This window comes from Polypterus senegalus, chromosome 11 (assembly GCF_016835505.1).
Source record: "Polypterus senegalus isolate Bchr_013 chromosome 11, ASM1683550v1, whole genome shotgun sequence".
Taxonomy (NCBI): domain Eukaryota; kingdom Metazoa; phylum Chordata; class Cladistia; order Polypteriformes; family Polypteridae; genus Polypterus; species Polypterus senegalus.
In genome coordinates this window covers 142,014,723-142,030,372 of record NC_053164.1, presented here as the reverse complement: position 1 = coordinate 142,030,372, position 15,650 = coordinate 142,014,723, and the positions used below count along the sequence as shown (strand labels likewise).

Sequence of the window (15,650 nt, the reverse complement as noted above, 5' to 3'; positions counted from 1 at the left end):
TCAAAGTTTTCTTTTCTGTGTCCAGGTATTCAGCAAATACTTTTTAAAATGTATTTACAAGAGATCATTTTTCTTACTTAGCTTCTAGCTCTGTTATGGTGAGAGGAGCATTTTAATAAGGAGCATACAGAAGTGCATGAATGTGAATTAATAGATCCTGTTTATCACATATGTTATTTTGCACTGGTGCATGTACATATTGTCTGTTACTTTCACTTTTTATAGTATTGTTTATTTTTCATTATTTTGAATTACATCTCTCAATATAGTGGAATAAAGTTAATAATGTTATGTGGTTTAAAAGTTAGTATACAGAGCTGCATTTTTCTATGAATACCTACTCAAGTGAAAACTCCTCTATGGTTTGTGGAAGGCAGCTATTGTGTTGTTGCTGTGCCTCACATTGAGACAAATAAAACCCGAATGTGTCTGAACAACACGTGGCTGTCCTTGCTTCCATGCTACTAACTGACTTAACTGCTGTAGTTGATGTAAATTAGTTTTCAAAATGTTATGTAAAATAAAATACCTGAAATCCTGGAAAGCATGTAAACATCAAGTACATTAATTTTTTTTGTCTCTCCTCACAAGTCCTGCTGAGAACTGTTTTAAAATTAACTACTACTTTGTTTATGAAGAGCATCATGAATGCTTTCTAACACTTCAACCTCTTTTGCACCAATTATTATTTTTCAAAGTTGGAAAATTGAATCATCGTGGGTGCTTCATCAGCACTGTTCCATTTGAGAGCTCAGTATTTCATAAACAATAGTCTCCTTGTCTTTGGGAAAAGCTCAGTTATCAATAAATAAGTTGAGATCCATCTGGAGTCTCTTTCAGGTGTTTTTTTTTTTAAATGTAGACAAAGTTAGTGTTTTCATTTTATTTCTCCTCCACTGATGTTTCAATAAATAATTTATATGTACCTGTGTTGTTATGTTGTTTATGCTGGGGTGGCAGCATAAAGATGAAAGACGCCTCACGCCTGGACAAACTTGTTAAGAAGGCAGGCTCTATTGTAGGAGTAAAGTTGCACAGTTTAACATCTGTGGCAGAGCGACGGGCAGTAAGCAAACTCCTGTCAATCATGAAGAATCCACTGCATCCACTTAACAGTGTCATCTCCAGACAGAGGAGTAGCTTCAGTGACAGACTTTTGTCACTGTCCTGTTCCACTGACAGACTGAGGAGATCGTTCCTCCCCCACACTATGCGACTCTTCAATTCCACCCGGGGGAGTAAATGCTAACATTACTCAAAGTTATTGTCTGCTTTTTTATTTTTATTTTTTTCATTTTTATTACTATTTAATTTAATATTGTTTCTTTGTATCAGTATACTGCTGCTGGATTATGTGAATTTCCCCTTGGGATTAATAAAGTATCTATCTATCTATCTGTCTATCACAAAACAATATCTGGTCAAGCTCTGTTAAGTACATTATGTGCATTTCTTCACATTTACGCATCAAATCATCCTGTCATCATACGTCTTTTTAAAGTATATTCATATTGCAGTACGCTCAAAAACCAAAAACATTTTTAAATTTTCACAGCCTGACTATTTACAATAAGCAGTTCATAGTTTTACTGTGGATTTTACTGTTGCATTAAATCACAATGTGAACATAAAATGTAACTTCAGAGTCCTGAACACCCTACCCTGAATATTTCATCCACAATACATTCACACTGTATTTTATATTATACATTTCCCTTAGCAGTGGCAAGAGCGGTTGTTGTGCGTGATGTTGGAGCGGACAGTGCTACACTTGGTGCACAGTTGCAGGATTACCCATGACACTTGTAGGCGCCAGGAGCTGCTGATTACCACAGCTGTGCCACATTCCTGTTTTAAAAAGGAAGCGCAAGTGCAAAAGAGGAAAAATGATCAGAGAAGGACGAAAAGGATCAAAAGGAAAACAGATTGGCCAGTGACAAAGAAAGGTAGACACAAGACATGAAGGAGGTTAAAAGGAAATGGAAGACAAAGAGACAGAGAGCGAAAGCCCCCAAACTTAATGGAGTGAGCCTCAGGGCCTTGGGAGCCAGAGGCTGTGAAAGGGTAAACACTCCTACTGACCTCTTTCTTAAGAGTACGAACTGCCTGAATGAAAGCATCTCTCTTCAAGGGCTGAAGGTGAGCAGTGGGAAAGGCGTGTGGAGCTTGATGGATTGCCCTGCGTACTCCCAAGAAAAGGCAGCATGGAACAGAGCCTGGATATGAAGGTTGACTGCACCTGTCAGCGGGCATCTCCTCCTTCTGCAGGATCCGGACAGGATAAGGGGAGGATATGCCAGGTTTTAAGGAAAGCATTGGGGCTCACTGTTTTTTTTGGACTGTCTCTGGTTTTTAGCATCATCGTTCTTAATGGATTATTAATTGAACTGTTTTTAACCTCCACCAACACCTTTCATGTTTTGGATTATTTATTTAGTGAACATTCCTGCACTTTGAGACACTGTTTGACTGCACAGTTCACTTTTGTACCTACCCCTTGCAATGTATTGTGTGTTTGTCCTCATCTGCTGTCTCATCCGGCCATTACTATCGATGATGTCGGGTTCAAGAAGCTCCCAAAGCCGAAGCGACAGCATAGAGCCAACCCGCACCATCACAGGCACTTGTAGTATTTACTGACATAAAAATAAAAAAGCCTTTTGAACAAAATGCAGAGGGAGTTGTTTTTAATCTAAGAAACCCACTTTCAGAAGTCAATTTGGAGGCTATGTGTAACAGCTTCCAAAAATTGTGCATGTGCAAGCAAGGTAGTATGAGATTTAGATGTGATGGAAACATATCTAAAGAGCTTAGTGCCAAAGACTAAATTGGTGAATTAAAACATACAGAGAACACTAAACAACAAAAATGAATGAAAATCGTAGTGTAGGTAAATAACAATACAGAACATTGTCTTCATAAATTATTCCTTTTTTGAATACACAAGTGTTTATTTTGCTAGTTCTGTTGTATGACACCCTTCTACACTTCATCACAGTCAGGTCACAGTGTAGCCTTAAACCAAATTTTAAGGATTAATTGGGTTAAATTGGATCTTGCCAGCATATTGGGTTAAGCAGCATTACATCCACATTTGAAACAATATGGGCTTAGAAGCAATTTTCATTAGTAGTAAAGAACAAAACATGGTCAAGTATTTCACTATAAATAAATAGGTTTTTCACATTTTTTCAGTTGTAATAAGGTTCTCAGATTCCATTTATAAGATTTGAAAAGTTAAATGGAAATGACAGTTTGGATCTAAATGCCTGATTTTTGTTTCCTGTGTTCAGCTAACAGTTGAAAAATCCCTTACTGTATGATGTACCTCAGGGGCTTCCTTCTAATCAACCAGTCAGTATATAACAAAATTGGTGTGGTAGCTGGAAATATGTTCTTTTTAAAAAGTGAATTGACTGACCTGGTTAGTAAAAACTGCTTCAAAGTTCATTTGTAAATGTGTAGACTTTTGTGGATAGGTCCTGTTTATGAGCTTACAAGCTTGTGCCACTCACTTTTGTGTTCGGCAGTTCTAACAGCACAATTTATTTTCACAAAATTGATTAGTTACTGTGGTAGTGCTTTATTTATGGAGCCGAAATGGCAAGTTCTGCAGTAAGTAAATGGAAGCAATCTAAATATGAATGAGCACAGTTGGAGACTTCCATTATAGGCAAGTTATTTTAAATTTGTTGAACTTTTCTGCTCAGAATACTGATAGCACTGTGTAATATTTCTTTTTAACATTGTTTTTTCTCTTCTGTAAATCAGTGGTGGTGATATCTTAAAATTACTTTTATAATCAGTGAATATGTATGCTTATCAATGTTCATATACCTTTCTTTAGATATACAATATAGGAAAGTCTTCACTCATGAAATTAAACTATTGTAAACATTTTTTTAAATATATTTTAAAATTAACTTAAACATATTAGGAAAAAAATTAAAAAGCATTAGCTTTAGTTTTCTGGATATGTGGGTGGCACGGTGGTAGCACTGCTGCCTCGCAGTTAGGAGACCTGGGTTTGCTTCCCAGGTCCTCCCTGCGTGGAGTTTGCATGTTTTCCTCCTGGTACTCCGGTTTCCTCCCACAGTCCAAAGACATGCAGGTTAGGTGCATTGGCGATTCTAAATTGTCCCTAGTGTGTGTTTGGTGTGTGGGGGTTTGTTTCCTGCCTTGCGCTCTGTGTTGGCTGGGATTGGCTCCAGCAGACCCCCGTGACCCTGTAGTGGATAATGGCTGGATGGATAGATATGTTTTTCCTTGGCTGATTCTGTCAAGATATGACAGATTTTTTAGGAGACAACACTGCGTTCCTGAGTGGCAGACACCTTTGCTTTATAATTTGGGCTTTGTTGCACATGTTATATGTCTTATCTTGGAAAGCTTTAGACACTTAAGATTCATCTGCATTGCTTGTTTTTTTCTCACTTTCCATTCTCTCTGGTTTAAGTGTAGGACTTTTACATTGAGGACATGTCATTTTCAGTTTATTTATATAGCACATTTAAAGCAACATAGGAATGCTGTGGCCAAAGTGCTTTACAACAATAGTATAAAAGAAAACATAAAAATAACATAAATAGAAATAAAATATATGAACATAAATAAAATAAATAATAAATAGAAGTAATGTTATATAATCACAATGAGGAAACCATCAATATTACTGAAGGTCATGGAATGCAAGTGAATAGAAATGAGTCTTTAATCTTGCTTTGAACAGTTCAATTGTAGATGACTCCTTTATGTAATGAGGTAAAGAGTTCCACAGGCGAGGAGCAGCAGCTGTAAATGGTTTTATTTCAGGTGACTACCAGTTGAAGCTCATCGAGAGAATGCCAAGAGTGTGCAAAGCAGTAATCAGAGCAAAGGGTTGCTATTTTGAAGAAACTAGAATATAAAACATGTTTTCAGTTATTTCACCTTTTTTTGTCAAGTACATAACTCCACATGTGTTCATTCATAGTTTTGATGCCTTCACTGAGAATCTACCAATGTAAATGGTCATAAAAATAAAGAAAACACATTGAATGAGGAGGTGTGGCCTGTACTGTATATATACACATACATCCACATATATATATATATCTACATACTGTATCTACATATATTCACGTATACATATACAGTACACACACACACATATATATATATATATATATATATACTGCTCAAAAGAATTAAAGGAACACTTTTTAATCAGAGTATAGCATAAAGTCAATGAAACTTATGGGATACTAATCTGGTCAGTTAAGTTGCAGAGGGGGTTGTTAATCAGTTTCAGCTGCTGTGGTGTTAATGAAATTAACAACAGATGCACTAGAGGGGCAACAATGAGATGACCCCCAAAACAGGAATGGTTTAACAGGTGGAGGCCACTGACATTTTCCCTCCTCATCTTTTCTGACTGTTTCTTCACTAGTTTTGCATTTGGCTACAGTCAGTGTCACTACTGGTAGCATGAGGCGATACCTGGACCCTACAGAGGTTGCACAGGTAGTCCAACTTCTCCAGGATGGCACATCAATACGTGTCATTGCCAGAAGGTTTGCTGTGTCTCCCTGCACAGTCTCAAGGGCATGGAGGAGATTCTAGGAGACAAGCAGTTACTCTAGGAGAGCTGGAGAGGGCCATAGAAGGTCCATAACCCATCAGCAGGACCAGTATCTGCTCCTTTGGGCAAGGAGGGACAGGATGAGCACTGCCAGAGCCCTACAAAATGACCTCCAGCAGGCCACTGGTGTGAATGTCTCTGACCAAACAACCAGAAAGACTTCATGAGGGTGACCCAAGGGCCCCATATCCTCTTATGGGCCCTGAGCTCACTGCCCAGCAGCATGCAGCTCGATTGGCATTCGCCATAGAATACCAGAATTGGCAGATGCACCACTGGTGCCCTGTGCTTTTTACAGATGAGAGCAGGTTCTCCCTGAGCATGTGACAGAAGTGAAAGGGTCTGGAGAAGCCATGGAGAACATTATGCTGCCTGTAACATCATTCAGCATGAGCAGTTTGGTGGTGGGTTAATGATTGTCTGGGGAGGCATATCCATGGAGGGTCACACAGACCGCTACAGGCTTGACAAAGGCACCTTGGCTGCCATTAGGTATCAGGATGAAATCCTTGGACCCATTGTCAGACCCTATGCTGGTACAGTGGCTCCTGGTGCATGACAATTCCTGGCCTCATGTGGTGAGAGTATGCAGGCAGTTCCTGGAGGATGAAGGAATTGATACCATTGACTGGCCACCACACTTTCCTGACCTAAATCCAATAGAACACATCTAGGACATTATGTTTTGGTCCATCCAATGCCACCAAGTTGCACCTCAGACTGTCCAGGAGCTCAGTGATGCCCTGGTCCAGATCTGGGAGGAGATCCCCCACAACACCATCTGTCATCTCATTAGGAGCATGCACCGATGTTGTCAGGCATGTATACAAGAACACAGGGGCCATACAAAGTGCTGCGTACAATTTTGAGTTGCTGCAATTAAATTTTGGCAAAATGGACTAGCCTGCCACATAATTTTTTCACTCTGATTTTTGGGCGTCTTTGAATTCAGGGCTCTGTAGGTTGATCATTTTCATTTCCATCAAACGATGTGGCATCCTTTCGCTCCTAACACATTACCCAGTCTATATCAGTATAGATATCCAGGAGGATTTCTTTTTCCCATTGAGATCTGATGTGTTTTCAAAGTGTTCCTTTAATTTTTTGAGCAGTTTATATATATATATATATATATATATATATATATATATATATATATATATATATATATATATATATATATATATATATATATATATATATACACACACCCTTTGAGGTGCAACCAGCTGTTGCTGGGCGTGCCAGAATCCATCGAGGAAGAAAAATGAAAAACATTATTTGTACAAAATCTTAATTTATCTATCCATTCATAAATAATTAAATGGGCAGGCTATTTCGTATCAGTGCAATACGCTGCTTGTTAAAACGGATGACTTCTGCTCTTACGTGCACGTAGTGCTGCGTGGGCATTATGAACTATCGTATCTGTTCAAGTTCTATTTAAATTTTAAATATAAGTAATTTTTAATTTAGTCGACAAATATCTTTGGTAGGAATGTAAGTTAAATTTAGTCATCATTGCATAAATTTTTTTTCACCATAGAAATGTAAAGACTAAATTCAACTTACATTCCTACCAAAGATATTTCTTGTCGACTAAATAGAACCTACTTATATCCAAATAGAACTTGAAAAGATATATTTTTTCGAATCTGAGCGCGCATTTTCGATCGACTTAACACGCACTACATCGAGTCCCGTGCTATTGTGGTCTCAGTTGCCTGCCTCAATAAGTCACCGTCGCTTCGCTCTTACTTTTTTACTGTTCATTTAATCATGGGCCTCTCTGCAGTTTTGTTTATTTTCGGGTTGTAATGTTCATTAAATTTACATATCATCTGGTCCATTGGCGGACCATGCATCTCACACCTAGGCCTTCAGTACTGCTCCGTCTGAATCAACCCGCCCCTCAAAAACTAATTTATGGTTATAAAAACCATCTTAATATGCAGAAATACAGTATAAAGAGCCACTGCATCGCAGATAACAACAAATGATGGCTGAAATGTGATTGGTTAAATGCTTTAATACGAAAATACATGCCTGGAAGCAGCACAACCATCGGAAAAGCTATGAAAGGAAGCGGACAGACTATTTGGAATTATTTAATATTAGTATTCATGGACAAAATATAATTAACATCAGTTTGTGATTCATGTATTTTTACTTATGAATATGCTAAGCACAGTCCTTCACCCGCGAATATTTATCTTATATGGGCAGGCACTCAACTACGTGGGAGGCGTGATGATGGAAGACGCAACTCCGCCTCCCACGGCCATCGAGCTGCAGTCTATTACAGTATATGGATGAAAAAATAGGTTCCAGTTATGACCATTACGCGTAGAATTTCGAAATGAAACCTGCATAACTTTTGTAAGTAAGCTGTAAGGAATGAGCCTGCCAAATTTCAGCCTTCCGCCTACACGGGAAGTTGGAGAATTAGTGATGAGTGAGTGAGTCAGTCAGTCAGTGAGGGCTTTGCCTTTTATTAGTATGTATGTATATATATATATATATATATATATATATATATATATATATATATATATATATATATATAGTCAAGGATGCCAGGGGCAACGACCTGGCCGGGACGCCGTGAGGGACCGGATGTGGGTCTGCGCCCACCCTGGATCATGTGAGGGCCGCCATCCTGGTTGCTTTGGGGGCCACAGGTTGAGGGCATGGAAGCTCCACCCTGTAGGGGCCCGTGGTCACCGCCAGGAGGCGGCCCAATGCCTTGGGGACCTGTTACCTCAGCACTTCCGCCACACCAGGATTAAGGAGGACACCCGGTGAGCTGCCGGGAGAACAGCCAGCAGTTCTGCCACGCTGGGGCGTGGCCAACGGGGGAGTGTCGCAAAAACCACCTAGAGCTCATCCGGGAGTGTATAAAAAGGGCAGTCTCCCTTCATTCAGGGCTGGAGTCAGGTGGAAGAAGGACGAGGAAGGAGTAGAGATTGTGGAGGCGGCCCGAAGAAAAGGCATTGAGTGGCCAGGACTGTGTGTTTGGGGTTTGTGCACTTTATTCTGTGTCTGAGTGACACCTCATAATTGTATATAGTGTATATAATAAATACGTGTGGTGGTGAAAAACAACATGTCCGCCTGTCTGTGTCCGGGTCGGCTCCACAATAAATATATATATATACACACATACACAGTGGTACCTCGGTATATGTCCTTAATCCGTTCCATATCCTTGGACTTATACCAAACAGGCTGTATACTAAACTAATTTTTCCCATAAGAAATAATGGGAAAATGATTAATCCGTTCCAATGAAAAAAAATCCTGTTATTGGAATATTATACATTGATGGGGTTGTATAAAATAATTTAAACACTGCTTAATACTAAAATACATAAATACAAAAGCAATTAGATGAAATAAATGAAAATTTAACCTCACTTTTTAATAACGTCTTTGTTTTTCACAATCGTAGATACCGTGGTTCTTGGCAAACAGTATGCAACAGCCATGTCACGGATACTCATGCCACCTTCATACTGTTCAACAATCAATTCAAATTTAAGTGAAAAAACGCAAAATCACGTTGTGATGATGCAGGTTTGCTGTATGCTCCCATCTGCTATCGGGGAGCCCTTGAACCCTACACTGTCGGTAATGTGCCTCACTGCTAAGCTCATCGGTAAGAACAAAGCAAGGGGATTGTGAAAAAGTGCAAAGTGCTTTTATTAAAACAATCAACAAAACAAGGTGTTTAAATTAAAGTGCAGTCTCCAAAGTTCCAATAAATAATCCATAAAATCAGAAGTGAAACGTGAAGGTTAAAAACAATAGAAAAAAGTCTTCTTAAAAACGACGAGGTTAAAATACAGCAGAAAGCATTCTTTAAAAAAACAAGAAGAAGCCCGGTGCCTTTTTACCTGGCAGCTCCCTTGCTTCCCAACAGGGGAGTCGCCCTACTTGCAGCTGACTTTCACTCTGAATACTTCAGCTACTTCATGTACGCTCGCTCCCACTCTTTCTCTCTCCCAACCTCTCATCCGTTCTTTCTTTTTCCTCCCCTTCTAGTCGACTTTCGCTTCTGTTTATCAAGATAAGCAGCCCCAGGAACAATCACAAATGCAGATGGTCTCTCACCTGTGCACTCTAGTGAGAAACGGCCACATCGCGAATGAGAACTGCTTCAGCCACAAAACCACCACGCCCCCTCACCAAACCGCAAGCGCGGTGATTATTTATTTTAAAACTGGGGTTTGACAGGAGCTGTAGACCGCTATACCACACACGTGAAAATTCACAGAGAGTTATACCGCGGGTTGTTCACTGAATGCTAGCAACTGGCACACTGATGCTTGTGGGCAGTTGTGGCTTTGTCTCGAGAGAGGTAAACAAGGGTAGCGCGTGAGTCATATTCCAAACAAAGGTCGTATACCAAGCAAAATTTTTCATGTCCAAATGGGACGTATACCAAGTTGGACTTATTCCAAAGCAGACGTATACCGAGGTACCACTGTATATATAATACTGTATATATACACACACGTATACAGTATATTCCCAATTTCCTTTTTTGGTTCCTTTCCCAGTTTTTTCCTCTTCAACATGTTTATATTAATCGCAATAAATATTACAGGTTTAGCCAGCCTCTCTCATATTAATGCCACTATTTCTTGCATTCCGCTCATTGGAGTTAATGTCCATTTCTGACGTAAGACAAGCTGTTTGTGATCTTTGCTCCAGTACTTAATTGGACCTTTCATGTTTTAAAAATTGACCAAATTCTTTTCCCTTCTCTTCAGATTCCTCCGGTGGTTTCTAGATGCAAGAGCGACCGTCCACAATTACTTTGAGCGTAGCTGGCATGAACATGCCATATCGAATGCTAGGTTTGCACAAGTGCTTTCTTGATGCTTAAAATGTAATCCTCTTTACAGCAATTATGGCAGATACCCAGACCTGTGGATACAGTTTTTCTTGGAGGCAAAAGGCATTTACAATTTATGTATCTGTTTTAAAGTCCTCACATAAAGCTTAGAAAAGAATTCTGCTGCAAATTTTACCAGATTTCTGGATTATTTAGTTTCTTTTGGACCAACAATTCTTCTAGTTTTCCTTCTGAATCTATTTTCAGACAGCACTTATTTTTTACATGATGTTTTACATTTCATTTCTAGACTATTTCTTTGTTGGCTGCGGACATTTTTTTTTACAGTTGTCCGATGCATTTTCTGTACTTATGCTTTACATCAGCTCCAAACACATTAGTTTTATTCCCGATTTTCATTTCCGTTTTGTTCTTGGTGTTCTCTATATTACCTTCAATTTCTTCTATTTTTTTTTTTCCAGCTTTGCCTCAAAACATTAAATTCAATATGCACACTGATCTTTCATTTCCTGATGCAAATCGCTCTGACCTTTCTGGAGTTTAATGTTCATTTCTTTAGTTCCATTTATATACAGCACTGGCAGTGTCTTTGCTGTCTTTCATTTAAATAAATAAAGTTTATTCTTTCTTAACTGAAGATGCCGAGTTATCTTTCTTTGACTGCTGTTTCAAGTTAATTACAAAAAAATGCATCCTTATATTGTGCCCCATACAATTTTGAATTTATGGCTGGCGTTCAGGGAAGCACTTTATAAATATTGGACAATCTGTTCATCCTGACTCTGCCTGTTCTGGAGCTAATGGAACACCACCGTAGAGCTCTCTGTAGCAGCCCATGGAGTCTCTAAACACAGCATGGATTTTTTGGTTGTGTTTTGGACAACAGAATTGTTAAGTGAAATCATTTCATGTTGTAAAGTGTTTTTATAAAATTATGATCAAATACAACAGTACAAAAGCCAGAAGTCTACGTGACCATCATCATCGAGTCCTTCCGTGAGAACCCTAAATCCAAAGAGGACTGTTTCATTTATGTTTGGTAGAATGCCCAGAGGGGACTGGGCAGTCTAATGGTCTGGAATCCCTACAGATTTTATTTTTTTCTCCAACCGTCTGGAGTTTGTTTTTTCTGTCCACCCTGGCCATTGGACCTTACTCTTATTCTATGTTAATTAATGTTAACTTATTTTATTTTCTTACTGTGTCTTTTATTTTTCTATTCCTCATTATGTAAAGCACTTTGAGCTACTTTTTGTATGAAAATGTGCTATATAAATAAATTTTGTTGTTGTTGTAGTAATTTTGTGTGTTCTTTTATATAGATAACAGTGTTTCTTCCTCAAATTTAAGAGATTCACACAGTTGCTTGTTTGTACAGATGTAATTTTGCTCAAGCAGCTTTTTGTGGCAGAAATGTGTTGGTTGTGTTTCTAGTTTCTTGTGTGTGCTATGTTACCATGCGAAAGGCTGCTAGGACATGTTGTAGTTCTTTGCACACTAACAAGGAGAACCAGGATCGGAAAGTAAAGGTTCTGTACTAATCATTTATTTGTTTTTTTATTTATTGATTTGCTTTCAGCTCCTTCAAGTAGGAAACCTGGAGATCCTCTAATCATTTCGGACATTAAAAAAGGAAGTGTTGCACACAGGTATGATCACTAATATATGGACCATTGTCACAAATCTTTCCAAGAGGTTGTGGTTTGTTTGAGAATCATTAAATGATTCTGTTTGCACGTTGTAATCAGGTCCATATGGATTTTCTATTGGTATGTTTCTTTTCCTCTACACTTTAAAGAAGTGCATATTAGGTTAAGTAATGACTCAGGTATGAATAATTGTGGATAGGAATGTGTCCAGAAATAGTTTCTTATCCCATAAAGTTTGACTCCTTTCTTGCTTCCAAAACTAAACTTTTTTTTCTTTCTTTCTTTTTTTTTTTTAATATAAACTCTTTTTTCATGTAAACGCTGAGATTTAATAATTGTGGAAAAAGTGCAATATGCATCAGAAAGTCTTTTAGTGTAAATTGTGGAATCACTTTGAATTTTGGACAAAAGATATTTTAATCAGCACAAGCCTTGGCTGTGCATTTAGATCTGTCTTGCTTCTAGAGCAATTAAGGTAATTACATTGAAAAGCAGGAGAGTGTCTTTTTGGTGGACAAAATGAATCAACCTTGAATAAAGCTCACTTCTGTGACATATAGCTAGAACAGAGGAGCTAAAAACATGTATTGTCTGCTGTGTGTGACTTTTTACATTAATGTGGAGAGCTGTATTTTGTAAGCCATGTCATCATCTGTGATGTGTAAGAGCATGGAGTTGCAGATGGTGTCACCAATTACTTTATCCAATAGAACAATTCAATGATTTTTCTTGATAATTTCCACTTTTAGATACATTCTTTTCTGTTTAGTATTTTATAATATTGTCAAAGAGCAGACAGACAACAGAAAAGATAACTAAAAAGCCTTCTTAGTATATAGTTGCATTGCAGCAAATATTTATTGGGCTACAAATATATGCCAACTTAAAAGATTGTTCAAGGTCTGGCAAAAAAATGTTATGTATGTTATGAATTAGTTCACATAGCACTTCAAAGCTGATGAATGTATGTAGTAGTACTAGTAGCACTGCAGTAATCCCTGGTTCAAAATGGTAACAAAATACAAAATTTAAAAGATACAAAGGAAAAGTGGTTAAGGTGATGTTGGATTAGCCAAAGTAGAAAGGATAGCATTTAAATCTTGCAGGACTAAAGCATAAACTACTAGAGCACATGTCTTGTTATTGATTTAAGACGCTTTAAAATGGTGCTGTTGCTAGTGTCTGAGACATAGACTCTCAAAATCGCCCTACTTAGAGTTATCTTAAATGAAACTTATTTACTCTAATATTATCTTGTTGCCAGTAAGTCACCTAATTTTGCCCACTTGCAAGAGTTCTGTAATAACTTTTGTTTCACAGTGGCTAAGGGGTGTGCTGACATTTCAGAAATTTTAAAAAGTTAAGTTTATTGTTAGTCAAACCAATATTTGATTTCCTGCAAAGTACAACAGTGTTCTTGGATACTGTTCTATTTTGCATCCCCAAGAGCAGGGGTCCTCAATCATGGTACCTGAAGGGCTGCAGTGGCTGCAGGTTTTTGCTTCAACCCAATTGCTTAATAAGAAGCTCTTATTGCTCAAGTAACACGTTTCTGCTTCACTTTAGTTGTCTCGCTCGTTAAGATTTTGAACCCTTATAACATAATTTAATCTTAAACAGCTGTATTCTCATTTCTTAATTGCTCCTTATTAGCAATAACATGCAAATGACAAAAGAGACCAGCATTTCTCCATTTGGTGTGTTTCCATTGACACCCGTGTGTATTTATCATGCACTATTGGGTTTAATTAAATACTTGGAAGGAAAGTAAAGAGAAAAAAGTGAAGGACTGAGAATAACTCGTCCATTTTACCCTTCAGATCTTTTGGATGATATCCTTAGAAAGGGGAAGAATATCTAGGATATGAGAATGAGCTGACATAGCACAGTTAAAGCACCAACAAGCCATGAAATTAAATTATTGGCAAGAATTGCTTTCTAATTAAGGAACTGAGTTAGAACAAAAACCCGCCACCACTGCGGCCCTCCAGGACTGGGATGGAGGACGCCTGCCCTAGAGCAATGTTAGTTCTGACGTCTTTTCCTCCTAGTTTTCTAATTTGTAATTAACAGGGGAAAAAAGGGAACAGGGTCCTGCGGTGGGCTGGCACCCTGCCCAGGGTTTGTTTCCTGCCTTGCACCCTGTGTTGGCTGGGATTGGCTCCAGCAGACCCCCGTGACCCTGTAGTTAGGATATAGCGGGTTGGATAATGGATGGATGAAAAAGGGAACAGGTGTATTTAGAAGTATCAATAGGGGGTAAAAGAGGATATTAAAATTTCTATCTATCTATCTATCTATCTGTCTGTCTAAATTAATAGTGTCTTAACTTGACCTTATGGCACATAAAACTCTGTAGCCTTACCATAAAAAGAAGTAGGTTGAACATGTTGGTGGGTAACACAAAACACAAAAAAGAGGACTTAATCTACTGCATAAAAAAACTGATAGGTGTAATGAACTTGCAAGTTTGCCCTGAGCCAAGTCCTTCAGCAACCAAGAAGCTGCCAAACCTCTACACATTACAGTTATCTTTTGTTTTCCCACCATCAGTCATTATATCCTATTAACTAGCATCAGAAAGTTTGCACTTCACAAGTAAAAATAACAAATTTCATATTCAGAAAACAATATTTTAAGTTGAAAAATTTGAGTTAAAGTTTTGGTATGGTGATGATAGCTAACCATTTTCTTCATCTGTTCACAGAACGGGAACTCTGGAGGTTGGGGATAAACTTTTAGCCATAGATAACATCAGGCTGGACAACTGCTCTATGGAGGATGCTGTTCAGATTCTTCAGCAGTGTGAGGATTTGGTTAAACTCAAAATACGTAAAGATGAAGACAACTCAGGTACTCTTTTTTTTTTTTTTACCAGTACATATATATTATAACTAGCAAAATACCCGCGCTTCGCAGCGGAGAAGTAGTGTGTTAAAGAAGCAATGAAAAGAAAAGGAAACATTTTGAAAATAACGTAACCTGATTGTCAATGTAATTGTTTTGTCACTGTTGTGAGTGATGAGTGTTGTTGTCATATATATATATATATATATATATATATATATATATATATATATATATATATATATATATATATATATATATATACACACACATATATACACACAAATACATATATATATATATATATATACATACACACACACATATATAAACATATATATATACATATACATACATATCTACATATATACACACACAGCTATTTCAGTATCAGTGCAATACGCTGTTTGTTAAAACGGTTGACTCCCGCTCTTACGTGCAATAACAAATCAAATCATTCAGTTGTCTTTGCTCATTTGTCATTTTAGAGCTGGACGCCTGCCATCTTTTTTTGGCCACAAGTTCGTTTCTGTTTGGTGTGAGGTTCTGTGTTGTGGAGATTCTCAGGATGGATTGCAGGTGCTCATCAGTGAGGCGACTCCTGTGTGCTGTTTTGTTAGTCTTTATCACTGAGAAGAGCTTCTCACACAGATATGTGCTACCAAACATGCAC

General features: G+C 38.0%; 1 protein-coding gene across 11 annotated transcripts in view; it reads left to right on the top strand.

The window, feature by feature from the left end:
* grip1 (glutamate receptor interacting protein 1) overlaps positions 1 to 15,650 on the top strand; it is a 572,286-nt gene that overhangs the window by 532,612 nt on the left and 24,024 nt on the right. For 7 of the 11 annotated variants that reach the window (XM_039769728.1, XM_039769724.1, XM_039769727.1 and 4 more), the window contains 2 exons: positions 12,049 to 12,130; positions 14,838 to 14,983. In XM_039769728.1, coding sequence (XP_039625662.1) covers positions 12,049 to 12,130; positions 14,838 to 14,983 — 228 coding nt within the window. The remainder of the gene's footprint in view (positions 1 to 12,048; positions 12,131 to 14,837; positions 14,984 to 15,650) is intronic. The other 4 variants (XM_039769729.1, XM_039769721.1, XM_039769731.1 and 1 more) reach the window with 1 other exon arrangement.